We start from the raw sequence: 22467 nt of genomic DNA on the forward strand, positions 1-22467 counted from the left end.
CCCCGGTTATCGAACCGATAACTCGCTCCTAACTCGCCCATATCCACCGTACACCGAAGATTTTTTTATGCAATGCTTTGAGGGAAGGTGGCTTATAAACACAAACAAAGAATGTAACGTAGAATTTTTTTTTATTTATTTATGATATATAGTTTTTAATATAATTTAGAATCTTGGTTAGAGGTCTGTTTGAATTGGCAGTTTGGGTAATGGTTTCTGAACAAATATGGTACGGTTTAATGTAATACAAAGTATTTAATTATGAAAATCATATTATTATAAAGATTAATGAGTCTAAGCTAGCTGGATCATTTGAGGATTACTGATGAAAATCAGAGAATGAGACAGCTTTTGATTTTGTCATTGTTTTATATTATGTACATTTGATCCAAAATTTCACATTTATGAAACTTTGGGATTTTTATATTTGTTTGGGTGTCTTTTTTATATTCATAGAATGATAGAATCTTATGTTGTAATCTATCTTGCTCAATCTTAGTTTAGCTCAATCTTTTTGTCAATTAATACAGCCTAATATGATGTGTACAAATGTACAATTGCACAAATGTTAAGAGTCAGTACATAACAAATTAACAAGTTCTAAGCAAAAACATTATATTTGTCCCGTATATGGATCATCCTTATTAATTGGGGTATAAGTTAACATGTTGTATTGATTGGTTTCAATTTTTATATCCCTTTTCTTTACGAATGGAATCAAATGATCGATTAAATTTAGTTTAAAATAGACTAATTCAGATAAGAGGACATAGGAAATAGAGGGATGGTTAGTCCCTCCATCTCCTCCCCCCCCCCCCCCCCCCAAATTCTCTGTGATAGGATGGAAGACCCCTGTATCTTACCGTATAAAAAAAAAAAAAAAAAAACTTTTCAGAGAAAATCCTAGTACATATCTGATATATATATATATATAATTTGTATGCAGAGTGTAATAATGATAAACTTGTCAATGAGTTCAAATGGTTTCACTAAAGAAAAAAAATATATTACATGGCTAATGTAGTACTAATCCTATTCATTTCTCTCTTCTTTTCTCTTAAGTTTTAAGCTTCAAAAACGAATTGTTTGGAAAATGAGAAAGTTTATTTAACCATCTTGTAATCATGGAAGCTTGTACCAAATAGCACTTGGTTTAGTGGTACTATGGTAAGGAATTAAGAATTGTTGCCTCATGGTTGTGGGACAAATTCCACTAAAAACAACTTGGGATGGGAGGCTTTGGTAGTTCAATCCGCCATTTCTACAATCAAGTGTCTTCTCTTTACCTATCAAAGATAAAAATCAACTACTCCGTAACTTTTACTGTTGAAAGAATGGAATTAGTATAGTATACAATTTATATTTTTAATCACCTAAATATTTATACATCACACGAAGTATTTGTGTCGGACCCGGAAAGAGATTAAAAAAAAAAAAAAACTCCAAGGGCTTCGGTGAAAATTTGACAGTCACCTTCGAGGTTTAGAATCGAAGGGTTTTAGAAACCCAAAACGGAAAAAGAAAATTAAAAAGAAAGAAAGGAGATGGCAGCTGCTATTTCACCTTCACCATAATTATACGAGTAGTTGAATAAATTTCTCGTGAAGTTGAAGCATTAGTATTGGATTAATCAGAGACCCCCAAAAATAAAGTGAAAAAAAAAATAAAGCAATGGTTTCTGTATCAACATGGTGCCGCTACATCGCCCACAAGCTTGAATACTCCATGGCTGTCAGCTGGAAGGTGTCCATATTCTCTCTCCTCTTTCTTTTATTTATCCAAATTCAATCTTTAATTCAATATTTCTTTGTTTTCTGATTTGTTTGTTTAATTATTGAGTAATTTGTTTATGGGTATTTTTTTTGATGTTGGGTTTTGCTTATTTTCTCGGAAAAGGGTGTTCTTGAACCTCAATTTGTTTATGGGTATTTTTTTTGATGTTGGGTTTTGCTTATTTTCTCGGAAAAGGGTGTTCTTGAACCTCAATTTGCATCTGTGATGAATAATTTTGTTTATTTCGGTGTCGTTTTTATGATTTTGCTCCTAGATTATAGGTAAATTGTTGGGATTTTTGCTTGAGGTTTTTGGGGTTTAGGGTTTATGATCTATAATTGTTTGTTTGATGTTAAAGGTTCGATCTTTTCACATTGCTCATCGACTCATTGTAATTAGCTAGATATCTGTTAGATTGCAGTAAATACTTTGTGAATTATTGGGTTCTTATGCCTGCATTGAGTATAAGGGCTATATTTCTACTATGATTATCAGTATGACAATGAAATAAGGGTGTAATGAAAGAGTCTTTGGTAGATATAACTTACAAAATATAGTACGGAGTAGTACATTTTATCCTTGCTCAATTACTAACATTCATATTTAGGTTGTACGAAGTGTATAGATTTGAGTAGCTGCCATGTTTAACTCTCTTTGTTCAATTTTGGATTATATGTGCATAACTCTTCTTCGCATTTACTCACTCTACTTGTTTGTTTACAATGTGTTTGCGCCAGTGTTCTTGAGGGAGGAGGGCAATGGGATCATATAATCCATATAACTTGTCTTTTGGGGTGCAATGAGAATTTGATAGTTATGGAGCGGGAGGTGGCACATTTGTTTGCTTGTGTGTCTTGGAATATCAGTTGATGATTTATAAGGAGGGGTTATCAAAATTATTGTCCGTTGCAAATTTTTAAGTTGCGCTGCCTCATCTTTCAGGAAGAACTTTCTATCTCTTAAAAACATATGAATTCTGTGGAAGAAGTTTAAGTATGGCTTTTCTTTCATGAAAACAGCCTCTTTCTGTCTTCTACAGTTTGTTTAGGGATTAGGTTGTATACACCTTAACCATCTATGTTGCCTCTAGTGAACAGTAATCAGAAGATTTATGCTGGGTTGTTGTTACTGATACTCTGCATCATCTTTTGATTCTTTGCCTTTTGTAAAGCCGTGCAAATGCCATGTTATATCAATTTCTTGAGCTTATTATTGATATTGTTTAGTTTTGAGATTACCAGTCTTCTTAGGGTGTATCTTTTCTGATTGGAGTGTTTAATGTGTTTGAAGAACTATAAAGGGGGTCGGATAACTGAAGGTCAAATAGGAGACACCGTGTGGAAAAACCTATTTCAGGGCAAGGTGACTTTCTTACATTGGAATAAAGGAGAGGAGATGGCTCCTACAATTGCGTCCGAAGGTGGAACTCTCTTAGTTAGAAAAATACCAGTTCCAGGCCCAAGGTAATTTGCAAATTGTCTATTTTAATTGTTCTTCATTCTTTTGGAATGCTTATCAATTTCATACCCTTTTGCTTTTGCATACTATTATATTGGTACTGTTGAGTTCTCACTTGTATGTGGGATGCTATCACTCGTCAACCATATCTTTGATGGAAATCAGTGGGGGATGTTAATATTCTTTAGCTTTACATATTATTAAGTAGGCCTGGTCTTTTGTTTGCTCTTAGTGTGTGCATTTCTTGATTTGTTGTTGTTTGCTTATTTGGAGTTGAATCTAGGTAGATTTTTATCCTATGAAATGGTGATTTTTATTTCTTTCCCTGTCCTTAATAGAGCTTTTGCTTTCTAAGTGGCATGGAGATTAAGAAAAATTTAAGAGCAAACTGAAAAATTGCTGTTGAAAAAAATGAGAAAACTAAATGAAAGTATTGTAATTGAACGATGATAAAGGGTTGATTTGATGGATAGAGAGAGTAAAGTTAAGGTGACAAAGAAATGGAAATTATTTCTTGAAACATTTCAAATAGAAAATTGGGTAGTTAGATATGAGACGGTGGGACTGGGAGCGTTAGATAATCAAAGTTCTAGCAGGTTTTTGTATGTACTCCGTAATATTCACCTCAGATGTATCATGTGCTTCCTTAAGGCAATGTGTAGATTTTGCTATTACTGCTAAAGTGGAAAGATAAGCTTGTTGTAGTGGTCATCAAACCTTGTGCAAGCATATACTTTTGGTTTTGTGATGTTTGTAATTGGTTGGTTTTACTGTGGAAATGTGTAAGATACTAAGATGTTTTGGTAGCTTGGAAGAGGAGGCTGAAGGCAAACTGTATTGCTGAAATTTGGAAATTATTTAATTTAGCTAGTGGTGAATACATGGAAAGAAGATAGTGGGCGCATCTTTTAGGGCAAATTCTTGTTGTTCAAGGTTTTAAGCTCTCATTCTTAAGGCTGCAGTTAAAGCAGAGCTCTCTATCATGAACCACAGTTGCCAGCTATTCTCTCATTGGTAATATAGGCTTATAGAGCTATAGATAAGTTTATGTGTGAAGTCGAGGACTAGTGTTTTTCTATGGTTCTTTTTGTATGGCTATGTGATAGCCTATTTGAAGGCTTGGTTTAGTTTGTCTTTTTTAATAAGGTTGGATTCCCTTGGTGTTTATTAACTACGAAAATCTGTCAGATTAGATAGTATTTTGACAGAATGTGTGATATAGCACCCTCTAAAATTATTTGCGAAAAAAGTACTTATATAGTTATAGATACAGAAGATTAAATTTGGCGCATTTTGGCCAGAATCTGCCCCAAAAAAAAAAAAAATTCCAACTGTTGATAGCCATTGATTTTCTACTATCTGTACCTGAAGTGCAATTTTTTCCCCTAAGACCAGCACACTCTCTTTAATCTCTCTCATCTTCTTCCTCATGCACCTGCTTTTCCTCTCTTCCTCTTTCTCCCTCTCATTCTGCTTTTCTTCAATCGACCATACTTCTTTTCCCTCAACCTTAATACTACAATACCTTGCCAAATCATCAAAATAATACTCCGAAGTCCTACCATGCAAAGAATTTGGGACTACAACACTACATTAGTAATAAAATAAAAATATAAAGGGAAGACTCCTGTCATCAAAGACTCCATAATATTATAACCCAAATTGCTCGCACCAAGCAAAAAAATGAAATTTCTTGCCCCTCTATCTTTGCTTGATTCTCCTCAACTGAAATTGGGGATGAATATCATTTATTTTTACTCAACTTAATCAAAAGTAGTAGATATTGGACCAACTTAGTATAGTCAATTTGTTCTATTGTGACTAACAAACACCATTAGATCCCATTATGCTATAAAGTATATTCAATCTTTTGAATTAGGGAAATTTTAAAGGTTTTGGAATTTATGTACAACGGAGATACATCTAGTAAAGGAGGTCATGTAGAGGTCAATATTTGGGGCAAATTTTCTGTTAGAGGGTGCTTTTTTAGGCATTATGTTGGCCTATTGTGAGAACGAAATTCAGTGAAAGAGAGAGGCAGAGGAAAAACTTAAGAAACATTTTAGAGGGAGGAAGATAAAAAAAAGATTAGAGGGCTTATAGAAGATGTGAGGTGAAAGGTGAGAGAGGAAGAAGATGAGAAGAGACACAGAGGATTAAAGCAGGATCAATGGGAGGAGATAGCAGGAGCATGTTTGAGGAAAATATTACAGGAGTAGCAAGAGTGTACGTCAAGGAAATGGCACCATTATCAATAAACATGTTTTATAAAATGCATCCCCACAAAAATTGATTATAAAAGGTTCTATCTCACTAAATTTTTGATATGATGATTTTTGATATGATCATTATAAAAGTTCCTCTAAGATATTGTTCTTTATGGCTTAACCTCTTCCCTCCAAAAAAAAGGTGCACATTTTCTGTAAGAATTTGGGATGAAGCAGTTTGTTAACCGATTATCTTGAATAAGAAGCTATAATGATGTTGATTGAGATCAGTCTAGGCTTAAAATATTCTGTTTCAACTCTAATGATGCTGTTCTTCGTCATTTAAGTTTTTCATTCCTCAGTCTGGAGCATCGACATGTTAGAAGATGGTTGTTACTCTTTCTTCGGAATCTGTGCCCAATTTTGTGCTGTCGAGCTCCCTTTATTTAATGCATTACATTCTTGAGCATATATTACTGTCAACTTGTCAAGTACTTAAGTGTCAATTCTAGACTTCTAGCAACTGTTTCGTCACTTGAGAAAATCAGAAAATTGATTAAATGATCCTTTCTCAAGAAATCAAATAGATAATTGTAAATGTATGGTGTCTCTTCAAAACTAGCTTGAGAGTTAACGAAAACTTATCTACTTTTCAATTTTACATTATCCCACTTCTTGGTCAATTGGATACAGTGACGCAACTAAGGGTGTCAGAAATTACTCATATATGAGTATATGTTTCAGTGGAAACTCACCATGGGTAAAAACTTAAGTCAATAGGACGGTGTTATAAATTAGGAAATTTGTGTGGGGGTATGAAATTCTGTATAATCTGGTGTAGTATCATGAAAAACTTTATGTATATAAATAAAACTGATTATACGAAGAATTGAGAGCAGAGATTTCTGAAGTTTTTTTGTTATTGTTTCCTTCTGATTCAGATTTTTAAATGTTTATTTTACCATGACAGTCGTGTTTTCATTGGAGATGTAGTGGTCCTGAAAGACCCTGAAAGCCCAAAGGATTATCTAGTCAGAAGATTAGCTGCCACTGAAGGATATGAAATGGTCTCGAAGGATGAAAAAGAGGACCCTTTTATCCTAGACAAGGATGAATGCTGGGTTCTTGCTGACAATGAAGCTTTGAAGCCAAAGGTACAGTCTTTTCCCATGTCTTTGTAACAAGCTTTGGCTCTCTGCTCATACACCTGCATTAGCCTTTAACAGAACAGAGTTTGAACTTTGTAGGCATACTATCTGATTGTTTTAATTCATGCTGATATCTAACTTTCATTTGGTTATATTTTCAGTTCTTTTGCCATTTTAAGTTTTTAACATATCCAAAGTTTATTGCTCATTCCGTTAATCATTGCACAGTAAATTTGCCACTTGTTCTTGTTCATTTTGGGTTTTTTCTCCTTTCTATAGACCCCATTCCATATTATATACTTCAGACTTGTTGTCAGTACAAGAGTAAGAATAGTGATGAAAGAGAAAAAAGAATAAGAAAAAGTGGGGGGGGGGGGGGGGTTAGGGAAAATATACTCTAAAAGACGAGTCTGCAATCAACTTGGGATTGTCAACAAAGGATAGGGTGCTAAATAATAAGGGGTATTTATAGTTTATGATTTTATAGGCTTACTGTTCTTGCCCTTTTGTACAAATCTTCTCCATATTCATTCCAATGCTATAAGAATGTACTCGTATCTGAGTACATAGGAATGGATGATGATGTGGAAGCTTTATCTAGACTTTGTGAAAGTCCAGAGAGGCTTAGACTGGAGTGAGTAGCATCCTAAATAGTAACGTCTGTTTAATTTTACTGCAATTTTGATCAATTAACTATGTCCTCCATGCTAAGCAAATTCTGACTTTTGACTCTTTCTCTTTACCCCCAATCCCAACCCCAACCCCCTGAAGCAGGAAGCCAAGGACAGTAGAACTTTCGGCCCAGTTCATATGTCAGACATTATTGGTAGAGTTATATATTGTTTGCGCAATGCTGTTGATCATGGTCCTGTGCGAAACAGGTATGTGCATCCATTTACTTCATCGTGTTTTGTTTATTGTAAATTTACCCAACTACCTTAGTAATATGCTGAAATATGTTTTCCTCAGTGAATTCAGTGTCAAGAAGGATATGCCCGTATTAGAAGTTGAGCTCGATGTTGAAGAAATGGCTAAGAATCACAAAACTTAAGTTGAATCAGCCAATATGTTGGAGTTCGTTGGATGGGGTTATGCATAACCAACCCCCTTATAACTCGTACATCCCGGCAAAATTAGGGCCTTGCTGAATTGTTTTGTATGTACCCTCTTTTAATCCGATTATATCTTTGTGGCGAAAAATATTCATTGTTTAAAATTACGTTAAGGAGAGAAGAAACTAAAATAATGACGAGATGATTCTGAGTTGCTGATGAGATTGGCACTTTTGGTTAGTATGCTGTTTTCTTCTCGAAAATGTGAGGATGGCCAGCATCCGATTTTGGATTTTAAACTGTTATCTGAGTAATAATGCTCTGAACATTTAAGCGCAGTTGATTATCCATTCAGTCTAAAGAGCTATCATGTACTACATGTCTACATACCTCACTTTCTATAAAGAATTAATGGAGCAAAGTTGTATGTGGTAGAAGAGGTTAATTTACTGTGATTAACCTTGCATTTCAATTTTCATCTCCAATGTTTGAGCGAAGCAGGGGGTAAAATTATTTCATCCATTGAAGCTGTATGTTGGAATGCACATGAACTATAGATATTAAAATTTTACAGTATTCAATGAGTGAATCCTATTCATGAAGTCGAGAGGTTTGGCTAAGAAAAAATGAAAAAAAAATTGAGAAGATAAATCGTGGGAAAAGCGGAGTTATTAATTTCTAGTAGTTATGTACTTATGTTACTTGGACTTAGGTACTTGTGTCAGATATGGATACGTGTCCAAGTGTTTAACTTAGCAAATTATAAAAATATTCTATGATTTTGGTCCAAAATGAAGTATTTAAGTTTCCATATTTATATCAAAATGTTGAGAATCCGACGTGAATAATTTTGGTAAAAATTTTATTTATGGTTTGTAACCAATGGAGTATTGCAGACTCCAGAATAAACATACCATGTAGCTTCTGCTTGCATTGTATTGCTTGTTCCTACTGAGGCAGAAACCTTTACTTCCTCTGCTCTAAGCCCGAAGGACCTCTATTGATGCCTATAAAGCTTCAGAATATCCCTTTAAATACACTATGATATGAACAACTAATGCAATTAAAAATTCAAATTAGTATCCAAGTATATCAGATAATTACTTTATACGGAGTAACAGCTAATGAAATCAACTTCAAATGTATACCAAAAAAAAAAAAAAAAAAAAGTAGTCCCTTGCGTTGTGAAATCATATATTGAAAACATTGAATCATTACTGATAACTTAATTTGTAAGTGATCAAATGTTGTGATTCTCTATGAATTTACAAATTCAAAATACATTACTATTAACAGTGGTATAAATTAAAACTCGTATTTTATTATGAGCTACTACGTACGTATTTTAGGGGTGGCAATAAGGTTGGTTATACAAATATGGACATATATAATACATATGTGATTTGACTTAAGTCATAACGTCTTGTACGTTATGTATATGTTACACTAATTTGAGGCGGATTGACAGAATTAATAGATTAAAAACCGTAGGATATATTTAGAAGACATTTTAGTTTAAGTCCATAGGAAAAACTCCCAATTGCCCCAAATAGCAACAACGAATCGGTTATTTAGTGTCTTTCAAAAAAAAAAAAAAAATAAATAAATATCGGATATATAGTTAATTTTGTTTTCATTAATAACCGGATATATAGTTAGTTTATTCTGCCGTCAATTTGCTTTCAAGTGAAGCAGACCTCCTAATCGTATACAAATGCGAAAAAACCGCCATTGAAATACTCATTTCAAGGTCATGTCTCGAACCCTAAATTTCATCTCCAACAACGTTCAAGGTACTTTCTTTAACCTTCCTAACAATTGAATGACTTTTTGGCTCTAATTATTTTATTAAATTCACAATTTTCGTCTAGTATCCCCTCTAAATTGTCTACAGTATATTCATCGTATATGATCATTCAGCTTTGATTATTGTATGTAATTGTTTTATAATATTTCTTCTTCTTGTTCAAATTTATGTTCTTGATAATTAAAAAAATAAATAAAATCTGGTTTTGTGTTATTTTCTTCTTTTAGCTAGAATTTCGTCAAATGGGCATATGGCTTTTCATTTGTTGGTTATCTGATTTGTGGGAAGGTGTTGTTTTTCGTTGAAATGTGGTTTTTGGTAGTGAATTTAGGTGTTTTTGGGAGTTACAGATGTTGCCCACCTAGTGTTTGATGAAATGACATTAGTTTTCAGTAGTCTAAGTCCCGGTTATAGCAGGCTCTTTGATAATTTTTTGGGGCCATTATAGCAACCTAGATAAAATTAGGTATATCTAGGGCTGCTTAATTGGTAAAGTAGAATTTGTTATGGCTCTTATGGGGTTTATTGCATTGAGAAATATTAATGAGTGGGGATGGCTTATTGCAATTGCGTTGGTGGAGATAGGGCATCAATCGCTCAAAACTCAAATGTAGTGATTTTGTAATTGTAATAGCAGTTCTTAGATGGATATGTGTGATTTCGACAAAATTTTGGAGATGACATTACAAATCTAAGACCGTAAGCATTGATGAAGCCATGAAGGTAGAGATAGGAGTGTTGTCAATAGAGATCTTTAACTCATAATTATTAGTGTTTACCAAGTTAAGAAGAATTGATGAAGAGAAAGATGAGAGTAATGCATCAAATTTAGATTTTAATTGTAATTGACAGTAAGTTTATTACAATTACAAACAAATCAGCTTCTCTAATCATGCCATAGTTTAGCTTCCGTCTTTGTTTGAAGTGGTTGGAGCCATGGAGGTTAGGAGAAGGGTTTGGGAGCAACCTGTTGGGTTATTGGGAGCAACTTGTTGGGTTATTGGGAGGTGCAAAAGGTTTTTGAAGATGTTGGCATGCCATATCCACAGTAGGCATGCCACACGGAATAAACAATTTTGGTTCATGTAGCCGACTCCACTTATGGGATTAAGGATTTGATTGATTGATAGGCATGCCGTAACCACAGTAGTCATTGTGTAAATGATGATTGATTGATTGGGCTAAAAGGGGAATTTTTTTGCTAAAGATGTGTGGGGAGAGCCATGAATGAAAATGAGTCAAATCCTTAAGTCTTGTACTGACAAATTCTTTTTGAGATACTAGTGAGTTTTGACCACAGATTTGGTTTGAGCTTATGATCTGATTTTTGACTAACGATTTGTGTATAGTGCTGGTTAATTATTAGGTTTCCTTTTACCCTTTTGTCTGGTTAAAATTGGTGTACAGAACTCGTGTTGTTACCTTTCTTTTCTCCATTTTGTAGGCTATGGACCATCTGAGAGCACCTCTCTCCCATGCTTGGGAGTTTCTGGAAGGGCAGTCAGTGTATCAACGTGTCCCCGAAATGAATATAAAATTTCTCAGGTGAAAATAATGTTGTCAAAATGTTCTTTGAAACATAAGTCTTTTATCTGCCAGGCAAATAATGGTGGTTATAGAAGAAATCCAGACTTCCCTAGGCATAACAGGTCTGGCTACTCCCGAAATAGGAACCGGGTTAATGAAGAGAAGGACAGCTCTGAGAACCTTGATGAATCTGAGTTCTTATCAACTAAAAATGGGCCATTACTTTCTCTTTCTAATAGCCCAAAGTCCCAGGCTACTGCTACCCCAGGACCAAGAGAAAGGGAAATAGTTGAACTTTTTAAGAAGGTTCAGGCTCAACTTCGACAAAGAGCAGTTGTCAAGGAAGAGAAGAAGCTTGAAGCTGTCAAAGGGCAAAATAAAGAGAGCGAAACAGTTGATTCTTTACTTAAGCTTTTGAGGAAGCATTCAGTTGAGCAAGGTAAAAGAAAAGTGAATGGTGGTGGTGCAAATGATTTCAATTTTGATCATCCAAGACAGAGTGGGCAATCCAATGAGGATAAGAGCAAAAGCTTTTTCAGTTCCAGTAGTATTGTTAGGGAAGAGCCTCAAGAAACTAATAAGCCTTCATTTACACGCCCACCATCTGAATTCCGGCGAAGGTCTCCAGTTCCTAGGACCAAGTATGAGCCAATCGTCTCACATTCAGATCTTGATGCAAGGACAGATGAAGAGACTCTTAGTGAACTTGACCCGGAGGCTGAATCAGATTCTGATCTAGAGCCGGATATGGATCTGGAGTCTGGGCTAGAGCTAGAACATGATGAGGAGAGAGAGGAGGAGGCTGAGGTAGATTTGGAGGCGGAAGCTGAATTGGTGGAAAGACCTACAGTAAGTAAATTGTCAGAGGCTGAGCTTTTAGATGCCGAAGAAGATATTATTGACGAGGAAGATGCAGAAAAGGAGCATACTGAAGACTTGAATGCTATGAAGCTGACGGAGTTGAGGGCGCTTGCAAAATCTCGAGGCATGAAAGGGTTCTCGAAGTTGAAGAAGTCTGAGCTTGTTGGTCTGCTCAGTGACGATTCCATGTAATCCTTGATGAGTAATGCACTTTTACTCGTCTAGAGTTTAATGAGATTTCTCCTTTTTGGATTTGAATTTCAGTGTTCAGTTAGGTGAAATGAGCTATTTGTTCTTTAGGATAGGCGCTGATAAATTATTTCCCTCCCTTGCTATCAAGATGTTTGAATCTGGAGACCAATTTGTATTTTGGTTAAACTTGCCATTTTTGTTGGTTTTCTGTTGGGTTAAGAAGGAAATTCAGGATTTGTGACTGGATTTTTCTCGTTTTGCATACTTGTTCGCAATTTGAACTTATTAGAACTTATTAAAAGAATATAATAGCCATTATCATAATTTAAACTTATGTATAGTACACTTAAGTAATCTATTATGAATATAAACCAAATAAGTCTAATTTCAAAATAATAAACTTTTAAGATAATTATTAAAAAAAAAAAAAACTAAAAAAAAAACAGTCGAATATGCTTACGAAACTAAAGGTCTGTTCTGTTCAGCTTAATTTCATTTTATTTCAGTTCAGCTCAATTCCAATTAGTTCAGTTGCTCTTAATTTCCTTATCTCAAAAACAATTCATTTCGGCTCTATTCAGTTCAGTTTGGCTTCAATCAATTCAGTTCAGTTCACCCCCAATCAGTTCAGTTCAGTTCAGTTCAGTATATCGAAACAAACCTTAAATGAGTATAAAGTAGTATCCCAATTCACAAGGCATTGCGTGGGTCAAATACTAATTAGTAGCCATACAGCCAAAAAGATTAGTAATAAAACAAGATGGCTCAGTTTTGAATTCCTCTTAGTTCAAGTGATTTGGGATAAAATCAATTCAAGTCACTTTGAGTATCGAATTCCTTTTGATTTGAGCGCAATTGGTTTGGGTCACTAAGTATCGTCATTAGATTGGAGTATATGATCTATCACCTTCATAAAAAAGTTGTCATCAATGCAACTAAAAGGCTATATAAGATCTCAAGCATTATTTATAACATTATCGTCCATGAAGTAAAAATACATGTCAATTATAATCTTAAATAATATGTGTCATTACGTGGTTAAAAATTTTACTATCTATTAGGGGATCCTACGCGCGCGATGCGCGCGGTATAGGTAGTGTTTCAAGTTGAGTTATTGTAGTTAGTCTTAATACCTTATGCATGTTTGCATATATTTTATTATAACTATTTGTACAAATGCGATTAATATGTTGAATGTCATGTATCTTAGCAATGCTCAAAACTTTAGCAAATTACTCTAGAATTAGTGAAGGAGTTGTATAAAGTATTGAGTTCTAGACATGGAAATGTTTGCTATATTTAAAGTACAGATTGAAATGGTTCAATTAGCAGGACATCACATGTCTATATTTTTCTTGTATTCATATAAGATACCAATACACCTCAATTTAAGTTATAATCGGTTAAAGTTATGATCGTAATAATTACAGTAATTACAAAGTAAATTAATATTATAAGTCATTATTTATTTTGTTAAAGTTACAAAAATAATGAAGTTATTTTCTTGAATCGGTAAAAAATGCAGTGGACAAAATGGACCAAGTAACCTCAAAAACTAAGGGTTTGTTCACATACGATTATTTTCAGTTCAGTACAGTTCAGCTCTAATAAGTTCAATTCAGTTCTGCTCCTAATTTCCTTCTCTCATAAAATATTCATTTCAGTTCAGTTTAGTTCAGCTCTAATAAGTTCAGTTCACATATCTTAATGCTTTCGGAATCAACGAACATAGTGTGTCCTAAGTCGGTAGCAAGATCAAAAGGCTCTAAGAACTCTGGATAAAGATTGAAATCTTGAACTAATCAAAACTCTCGTTCAATTCAGTTCAGCTCAGTTCAGTCAATGAGAATAGACCCTAAGTTAAGTGGAGAAATAAGGTCCAAGGATTAATAACAGTAGATGTTGAGTGATTGACTGTGTGAAATTGTCAATCAAGTTCATTCCCAATTCAAATTTCTACCAAGCTAGTCTTCAGTTCAAATGAGTAAAAACTTGGGCAATTATTGCTGCACCTTAAGAGTCACTAAACTAACTAAACTATCTCAATAGCATTAATACCGCAATCTCTTGAATAACTTTCTGGTTAATGTATTTGACCAACCTTTGTCTTAGCTTTTTTTTTTTTTTTTTTTTTTTTTTTTTTTTATTTTTTTATAACTACTCATATGATCTTTTGGATTTCACTTTCATGAACTTTTTTAAATGAACCAATACCCTTGTAAACTTATATCAAAATCATGGACATCGGTTTTCTCTTACTGTCCAAAATATAATCGATTCATCAACCCACACTTGAGCCTGATTTCTCATATATCAATTTCAGTTTCAATATAGTTGCTTTTGCACTATATTGGACAAATGCTTGCTTCCATAGTTCCTTGTGCTTCATATAGGAAAGAATGTAAAATCAAAACCTCTCATAATCATACTTATGAAGGTTAGGTTTTTTTTTTAAAAAAAAAAAAATACTTATGAAGGTTAGAATAATTAAAGCAATCCTAAATTGATTATATTGACAAGTGAGCAATTACATTAACGATAAAACTCATGTTGTGAAATTGATCAATAATAACAAATTAGCAATAAAATAAATACATTGATTATTCATAAACTACTCATACAACATTAATGGGGGTATAAAGGTAATTAAACATTTTCAGGGTTAAAAATGTCCTAACACTATTCATAAGAGTATTTTCCCACTTTTTATAAGGTAGGGAAATACTTACGAGATAAATGCTCAGGAGTAGGATATGAGGTAAGAACTTACCAAATGAGTCAATACTTTATTGATCCGTATAATCTAAGTATTGGGGACCTAAGCTAGTTTTTCATAAAGTATAAATAAAGTTCATTAGCATGAAAAAATTACGGAGTTTTTAAAAAAACTCTCCTGACAATTTCCAATAAATTACTTGTTCAGTTGTTCTCTACAAGTTTAGAGCTCGGCCAAAAGCGTACTTCCTCCTTAGTCTTCCTCCAAAATAAAAGAGCTTAAGATCATCCTAACAATTTTGCAGCTAAATATTTAGGGCATATTCAAACTTTTTCAGAAAAATCGAGCTCATTCACACGCTAGGTAAATCATCGCTCTATAAATTTCTTTCAAATTGCTCGATTTTTTAGAATTTTAGTTGAATTTTATATAATTGTTTTTACCTTGGCAAGCTCAATTAAAATTTCCAATTTGGTTGTTCTTAATCATGCAATTAATTGTAATTGGCGAAATTTTATAATTTATCATTGAGTAGGGCATCTAGTTTGAACATAATTAGGTTAAGAAACTTAAAATTGTTGATTTGCGAATTTTTACTGATGAATTAGAAATTATGAATTTATACTCATAGTAAATTTCGGGTTCCGAATCGAATAGGGTGTTAAATTGGTGAATTGGGTAGCCATGATTATCAAATTAACCGCCTTGAAGAACACTGTTGGGGAGTTTAGTGAGGAAATGAAATTAAAAGAGAAATCTTGGGATACACCAGTTTCAGTTTATAATTGATTATTTGTGGCTGTTTATGACACTTTGTTCTACGATTCGAGTTAATTCTTGGTATTTTGATCAACAGTTGGTTGAAGTTTTGGTTAAGTAGTTAGTTGTGCAATGGATCCTTCTATCATGAAGCTACTTGAAGAGGATGAGGTATTCTATCCTCTCTTGCCAGTGATTTCTAAGTACAGTATATTACTTTGTTTTGTGAATTTATAACGATTGTCGACATTATTATTTGGGGGATTAAATACTAGGATGAATCGATGCATTCTGGAGCAGATGTTGAGGCATTTACTGCTGCTCTAAATAGAGATATAGAAGGTGACTCATCCAGTTCTCGGCCTGTTCATCCGGATATTTGTAAGTTTTCTCCTCTATAAAAATAACACTATGCTGAATATCTAGAATTCATAAAAAAATTGCAGGAAAGCTACTTGGTTGAGATTTATAACTTGTATTTGATTAACAAATGATCATATCTTTTTCCATTGTGTGAAATGTGAAGGGAAAAAATGTTCATGGATGTTAGTAACTTCTGTATGTATGCTTTCTGTCTTATATGTCCTTAGTTCTTCATGCTTTTCCTTACTTTAATATCATTACTAGATGATATATTTATGTCTTACTTTTTTTATAATTGATATCCCTGTGAACTGAGTTTCTTGTATTTTCTTTAAATTATTTTCAAGCGTTGGTTATCTCTTCTTTTCGTCTTCATTTAATTACCACATTCATATACCGGTGAAATGACTACAGCATTTTCTCAAGAGAACAATCAAACTTCAAGTCAGATGTATACGCAATGGCAGCCTTCTAGCCAAGATGAAAACAGCGGCAGCCAATCCCAGCAGCAAGGTTTAAGGAGTCAAGAGCAACAGTCATCTGACGTGGTGATGAAGGAACATGAATCTAATATGGAGATTCAGCAAGAAGTCAATGAAACTCAGGCACCTAGTGCTTCTCAGTCGCAATTACATAGGCCTGTGCAAGTTGATGGTCAGGAACACCCTGTGGAACCTAAATCTGGAGAATATTCTCAGCCATCAACGCCAATGCAACCACAAGTATCTGGGTCAAGTCACACTCAGGCTCATGAAACAAGCAGAATGCTGAATTCAAGTAGTGAACCTCAATTCTCAAATATGCAGAGATTTAGTAATCAGCCAGTTTCAGTACCAGAGCAGGCTGGCACCTCATCTAATCGGTCAAAGCAAATCCCTTTTGGCAGTTTGCTTCCAATCATTTTACCTGAATTAGACAAGGACCGGGCCATGCAACTCCAAACTCTGTACGGAAAATTACGGGTTTGCTTCTATCTTTTGGTCCATGATTTTTATTTTATTTTTTATTTTTTATTATATATTTACTGTATCAGTGCATCAATGCTGTGTACATTGTATCTTTTCTTGTTTATCTAAGCTTTTTTTTTTTTTTTTTTTTTTTTTTGGTATGATTACTAGAGAAATGAGATACCCAAGGACACATTTGTCAGGCTTATGAGAGGCATTGTGGGGGACCAAATGCTGAGGTTGGCTGTAGTAAAGATGCAGGCAAAGGTATGTTTACTTTTGATTCTACTGTCTGCTGCCTGCTGCCAGCTTCTTGCTTCCAGAGAGGCAGTTATTATTCAGGGTATGAGGACCTAATTAATTTCAGCTGCAGTCTCAGAATCCCGGTCAGCAGCCACACTTGAGACCTCCTACTGGTACTGCAGCTCAGTTCTCTGATCCTTATTCATTTGGACAGCTACATCAGAAGAGCCATAGCACTCCTACTGTGACACGAACTCCTGCTCCAGTTTTGCAACCAGTTAAAGATGTGGGACATCAAATGGCTGACAGCAATTCGCTCAAATCAAGAGAGATGGAAAAGTTGTCAGATTCTCACGGAGTGCAAGCAAATCAAACATCTGACCGCTCAGCAATTTCAATACAGGGCCTTTCAAAGCAGCAACAACAGCATTTGCACTTTCCACAGGGTTCCTTTCCCATGTATGGAGCCAGCAGCTATCTTCCCTTCACTAACACAAATGTCAGTACACCCTCAACATTAACTAAACCTCAATCTCATGACCCCCAAGTAAGGCAAGGTCAGCTTCATCAAGGATTTGGTGCTGCTTATGGGGATGGTACCAGCCAGGCCATGAATGTGATGACTACTCCTAAAGTTGAGAGGCAGAACTCTTTTAATGATCCCAAAAAAGTTCCTGGTGTAACCATGGCCAACATGCCCACTCCTGTAACGCAACATACTTCCGTGCCATGGCAGGTAAGTAAAGAGCAGAAAATTGGAACTTCTCCAAACATTAGCTATGTGAAACAGGAGCCCTCTGAGCAGGCTCTTGAGAGACAACCAAAGTCTCAAGTTTCTTCATCCCAGGGGCCTACTTTTTCAGGCGCTGTATTAGTTGATCAAGGAGAATCACTTCCAGTGGCCTCAAATGATGAATTGTCAGAGAGACATAATCCTGGAATCGCCTTTCAATCTTCATCGAGGATTGCAACTATGCCAACAGGTTCTGTTCCATCCCGCATGGATACTGACTTCCAGGTAACTTTTGGCATGATTCTAGTGGTTTGTAGATGCCTTGACATACAATTACAGGCGAACTACGGGAATAGAACCCGCGCATGGACAATCCACTGCCTTGATCCACTTGGCGTTTTCCAATTAGGACTACCATTACTGTTGTTAGGAATGCATGAGCTGATAGTATGATACACTCATGAATTGCTTGTGAACTTGCTCAGTCGGAACGTTCTTGTGGAATTGATAAACAGGGTCAAACAAAAATTTTAATTTTGTTGAGCCAAACTTGAACAATTAGAAGGAAAGGAATTAGAAGGGAGAGAAATGGAGGGATTAAATTGTAAGCAATATGGAGAGATTTGGAAAGAAAACTCATCATTTTTCCCTCCCCTGCTTTTCATTCCCTTTTCTTTATCCAAACACACTTTTAATGATGAGTAATGAAGGATTTTGTCATTACGGTTGGATTGCACCAAGGATGGATTAACTTTTTTTTTTTTTGTTCTTTGCCTCTGAGATATTGTGGTATATGCTTTTTGTAGATGTTATTGTATTAGTAGATGAGACTAAAGCTGGGTTTATGCTAAGGTGGAGTGATGTAGACAAAAGATAGCTACTTTAAGGGCAAGACAGAGTAAATTCAAGTGCTGGGAGGTAGAAGGAGCGAAGATGTGACACAAGTTTGTAAGGAGCAATCCGTGAGTAGATTTTTTAAGGCTTAGATTGATATTACAGAAGAATGGAGATATATAATGATGTAATTCATGATGGAGAATTGACTGGTTGGTAGTAATCAGCTTGCCTGGTTGTGTAATCATTGCGTACTGGTAAGGTTAAAGGGGTAATTATATAGAGTGACAATTATTCTGGCATTGTTATATGGTTTCTATGTTCTGATGGATGTGTAGCTGTGTTGGAATACTTTGAGAAAGTTGGAGTTGTGGATGTTGAGGTTAAATATGGGAGAATTTTGTATGTTGTTATGGACATGTGAGAAATTGATTGTAGGATGCTAGTAAAGATGACTTGGATAGAGGGAATTGAAAGTGGCATGGAAAACTGGGTTCACAAGAGCATGTAGTGCACTGAGTGAAGCAAATGGAGGAAAAAGATTTTTGTGGCCACAGAAGATAGCTTCTTGGTTCATGTAGCTGACCCCATCATTTTCTTAATATGGCTTTGGTTTTGTTTTTTGTTGTTTGATGTCCAAAGGTAACTAGTTGATTTCTGGAAAGAGCTGATGTATGTAGTTTGTAGCTAGATTTTTCTTTCTAATATGGAAGGATAAAGGATGTGGACTGTCTGGGGGTGGGGTGGTGTTGGTAATTTAATTAGTTCATTTCCATTCTAAAATGTAAGGATGAAGGGTATGGACTTAACGTGGGGCATGCACTGTTATTGACAGGCATCATCTGAATTATAGCATTTTACAGATTGCAGTTTTGGACTGCAACTTTGAACTGATATGTTTCATTTTCTCGCTACTTTCTCTGATGTTGAACTTATACTCAATGAATTTAAGCTAGAAGAAAAGAACTGTTAATCAAGCCAACAAGCTCAGCTTTTCTGTGTATCTCTGGCTTCTATTTACTACTTTTGATTCCTCTGCCGTATTTGAAGAGTATTTCTATTCGTTGCTCCTTACTTTTCATTTCTGTTTAGTAATGATACATGTCGTACATTTGATCTTGTCCCTTGCATTTTAGTAATCAGTCCCTTCTCTATATTGGCTTATGCTTGTTTGTATACTATGCCATGTATTCCTTATTCTTTGGATCTGACAAGTAGAGCACCTGATTTATATATTTTTTGATTATTAGGTAGGGTCTCAAACTATTGCTGCTAGCCCATTGGGCGGGATTGGGAGCAATTTCAAGGTATCAACTAAAAAGCCATCTAGTGGTCAGAAGAAGCCACTTGATGCACTTGATTCTTCGCCACCTCTACCCAGGTGAGCTTTAGATTTGAGACTGAATTTACAGATTTGGTATCAAGTGTCTATTTTAAATCCTAAGAAAAATTCTTTCCATCATGACTCATGACCTTGCAGTAAGAAGCAGAAAGCTTCTGGGGCATTCTCTGATCAAAGCATTGAACATCTTAATGACGTCGCTGCTGTTAGTGGAATTAATATGAGGGTACGGCGTTTATTTCCATTGCTGCTACTTATCCCAGCTCCTGTAGCTGATTTAGCAATTGGTTTTGTCTGGACCCTCAACCCAATATCTTATATGGTGTGATTTGATAGGAAGAGGAGGAACAGTTATTTTCTGTTCCCAAGGATGATAGTAGAGTATCAGAGGCTTCTCGTAAGGCTGTTCAAGAAGAAGAAGATAGACTAATTCTGCAAAAGGCTCCTCTCCAGAAGAAGTTAGCAGAAATAAGTTAATATTTGATCATCTTTGTTTTTATAATTCTGTAACTTTGCTAGATAATAGTTTAGTAGGGGTAAGGTTGTCTTGTTGCTTATCTTTTTTTTATTGCATCTGACAGTGACAAAATGTGGGTTAAAGAACTTGAGCAATGATGTGGAGCGGTGCCTCTCATTAGTAAGATTTTCACTGCTCATCCTTTTGCTTCTCCCTTGCTTTCAGTATCCTTTAATCATTTCCTCTTTAGTGTGTAGAGGAAAGACTACGTGCCTTGATAAGCAATTTGATCAGAGTTTCAAAACAGGTATTGTCTCTCTTCTTTTTGTCAAAGTAATCTTTTTTTTTTTTTTTTTCCTTTGCCTGCATCCTGAGTTAAATAAAAAATCTTGGTTTTAACAGCGGGCTGACTCTGAGAAGTCAAGGCACGCTATTGTCGTCACTTCTGATGTCCGAGAACAAATTTTAGAGATTAACCGGAAAGCCAGAGAAGAATGGGAGAAGAAACAAGCTGAAGATGAGAAGCTCCGGAAACAAAATGAAGTGTGCATCTTACTATGCTTGCATTAAATTTACCCTTTTTTTTTCCCAATGATGCAATTGGAATTCATGATTAAGATTAATGTATATATATGGTCATAGCAGCCAGATAGCAGTGCTATAGTTGATGCTGACAAGGAAAAAGATGATGGGCGTGCAAAGTCACTGAAGGTATAACTAAATAATTTTAACATATACCAATATAAGAGTTATTGTAAGTCTTATATAATTTTCTGCACAGATGCCAGTGAATAAAGAGGAGGATGACAAATTGCGCACTACAGCAGCAAATGTTGCTGCCAGAGCTGCTGTTGGAGGTGATGACATGCTGTCTAAATGGCAGCTTATGGCACAGCAGGCTCGCCAAAAGCGTGATGGTGGACCTGAAATTCCAACTAGTTCCCAGGCGGGTAAAGATGCAACTAATAAGCAATTCACAACCTCTGTCGGGAATGTTAGGGAAAATAGAGGAACAGGAAAAAGGGATACGGCATCTGCTCTCTCTGCATCAGGTAAACCCCCCCCCCCCCCCCCCCCCCACACACACACGCACTTTGTTGATACTCGATTATGTAAATTAAATTCTCGCTTACCCTTCCTCGTGTACCTTTTTATCTCTATTACCATCCCTACTTACACCCCAGGTCAACTCCTGGAAGAAAAAGAAATTATTGTTTTAATATTTAAACCTGGTTTTTTGCTGTAGGAGTGGGAAAACAAGGTGGTAGAAGCCAAGTCGTTGTGCCACCTCCTAGAGTAACTCCGCGTATCTCTGTCAAGGATGTGATTTCTGTGCTGGAAAAAGAACCCCAAATGGCAAAGTCCACTATAATTTATAGACTCTACGACAAAATGCATGGTGATCCTGCAGCTGAGTGAAAGGCCAGGGATATAGACTTAATGGTAATTTCTGATGGAGCTTCAACGGTTCAACCATGCTGATCTGTTTGCTGTACAGTACCTATGCAGTTTTGTCCTAGCCTCTTTAGGGCCCTTAACTCTTACATTTCTGGTTTATTGGCAATCAAACGAACAGTCATAGATAGTTTGTAGTTTACTGCTTTGCTTTTCTTTTATACTTGGTATTGTTTTCTTGGATAGGCCCTCTGAGGTTTTATGAATCAGAAGTGTCTCCTGCCCTTTGTAAACGTAATAGTAAGGGATATAATGTAGCAGCAAGCCTTGATATTTACCTGTGCTCCTGGGTTCTAGCCGACGACCTCAGGCTGCCTTTGTAGCTTTATAAAGTTTGCTTTGTAAGATGAGGATCTTGCAACACTAATCCATGTTACTAAAATATAATTAAATAAATCATGCTTATATAGCTATCTAATATTCCAATCTGGGGTGGTTATTGATCAATAATATCTTCGGTGTTTCGATACTTGTTTAGTTGTTCCACTATGTACCATATCAGAGTGATTTTCCTAAGTAATGTGAAAGCATAAACTAATTCCTCATATACATTGGTTTAATAATTATTTGTCACAATACAATTCACACATGCT

The 22467-nt window shown here is 35.4% G+C and overlaps 3 protein-coding genes across 5 annotated transcripts; all 3 read left to right on the top strand.

The window, feature by feature from the left end:
• Nucleotides 1-1522: 1522 nt before the first annotated feature.
• LOC145568146 (mitochondrial ATP-independent inner membrane protease subunit 2-like) lies at nt 1523-7986 on the top strand. 2 transcript variants are annotated; one of them, XM_081627582.1, is made up of 5 exons: nt 1523-1743; nt 3064-3236; nt 6409-6592; nt 7358-7467; nt 7556-7986. In XM_081627582.1, exons 1-5 carry the CDS (start codon nt 1672-1674, stop codon nt 7635-7637), a joined length of 621 nt encoding a protein of 206 aa, XP_081483708.1. In that variant the 5' UTR covers nt 1523-1671; the 3' UTR covers nt 7638-7986. The 2 variants fall into 2 exon arrangements, with proteins under 2 accessions (XP_081483708.1, XP_081483709.1); XM_081627583.1 differs by having other exon boundaries at nt 7361-7467.
• Nucleotides 7987-9274: 1288 nt separating this feature from the next.
• Nucleotides 9275-12089, top strand: LOC145567102 (rho-N domain-containing protein 1, chloroplastic-like). Its single transcript, XM_081626327.1, has 2 exons — nt 9275-9431; nt 10890-12089. The coding sequence occupies exons 1-2, from the start codon at nt 9392-9394 to the stop codon at nt 12023-12025; spliced, it is 1176 nt and encodes a 391-aa protein (XP_081482453.1). The 5' UTR covers nt 9275-9391; the 3' UTR covers nt 12026-12089.
• A 2840-nt stretch (nt 12090-14929) lies between these two features.
• On the top strand, nt 14930-22249 carry LOC145567103 (transcription initiation factor TFIID subunit 4b-like). Of its 2 annotated transcripts, none has more exons than XM_081626328.1 (15): nt 14930-15104; nt 15598-15671; nt 15776-15881; nt 16278-16825; nt 16982-17077; nt 17184-18071; nt 19871-20001; nt 20101-20188; nt 20299-20434; nt 20544-20599; nt 20670-20726; nt 20822-20962; nt 21062-21130; nt 21201-21471; nt 21666-22249. In XM_081626328.1, the coding sequence occupies exons 2-15, from the start codon at nt 15633-15635 to the stop codon at nt 21836-21838; spliced, it is 2799 nt and encodes a 932-aa protein (XP_081482454.1). In that variant the 5' UTR covers nt 14930-15104; nt 15598-15632; the 3' UTR covers nt 21839-22249. The 2 variants fall into 2 exon arrangements, with proteins under 2 accessions (XP_081482454.1, XP_081482455.1); XM_081626329.1 differs by having other exon boundaries at nt 14932-15104; nt 21065-21130; nt 21666-22248.
• Nucleotides 22250-22467: the final 218 nt, after the last annotated feature.

Source organism: Chenopodium album, chromosome 11 (assembly GCF_948465745.1).
Source record: "Chenopodium album chromosome 11, dcCheAlbu1.1, whole genome shotgun sequence".
NCBI lineage: Eukaryota > Viridiplantae > Streptophyta > Magnoliopsida > Caryophyllales > Amaranthaceae > Chenopodium > Chenopodium album.

What these genes read in the sequence shown, in the direction of transcription:
- LOC145567102 (XM_081626327.1), top strand. Translation starts at nt 9,392, where the DNA reads ATGTCTCGAACCCTAAATTTCATCTCCAACAACGTTCAAG. An exon ending in CATCTCCAACAACGTTCAAG is followed by an intron (nt 9,432 to 10,889) that starts GTACTTTCTTTA and finishes TCCATTTTGTAG; the next exon opens with GCTATGGACCATCTGAGAGC.
- LOC145568146 (XM_081627582.1), top strand. Translation starts at nt 1,672, where the DNA reads ATGGTTTCTGTATCAACATGGTGCCGCTACATCGCCCACAAGCTTGAA. An exon ending in ATACCAGTTCCAGGCCCAAG is followed by an intron (nt 3,237 to 6,408) that starts GTAATTTGCAAA and finishes TTACCATGACAG; the next exon opens with TCGTGTTTTCATTGGAGATG. An exon ending in CATGGTCCTGTGCGAAACAG is followed by an intron (nt 7,468 to 7,555) that starts GTATGTGCATCC and finishes TGTTTTCCTCAG; the next exon opens with TGAATTCAGTGTCAAGAAGG.
- LOC145567103 (XM_081626328.1), top strand. Translation starts at nt 15,633, where the DNA reads ATGGATCCTTCTATCATGAAGCTACTTGAAGAGGATGAG. An exon ending in TCTTCGCCACCTCTACCCAG is followed by an intron (nt 20,002 to 20,100) that starts GTGAGCTTTAGA and finishes ATGACCTTGCAG; the next exon opens with TAAGAAGCAGAAAGCTTCTG. An exon ending in TTAGTGGAATTAATATGAGG is followed by an intron (nt 20,189 to 20,298) that starts GTACGGCGTTTA and finishes GTGATTTGATAG; the next exon opens with GAAGAGGAGGAACAGTTATT.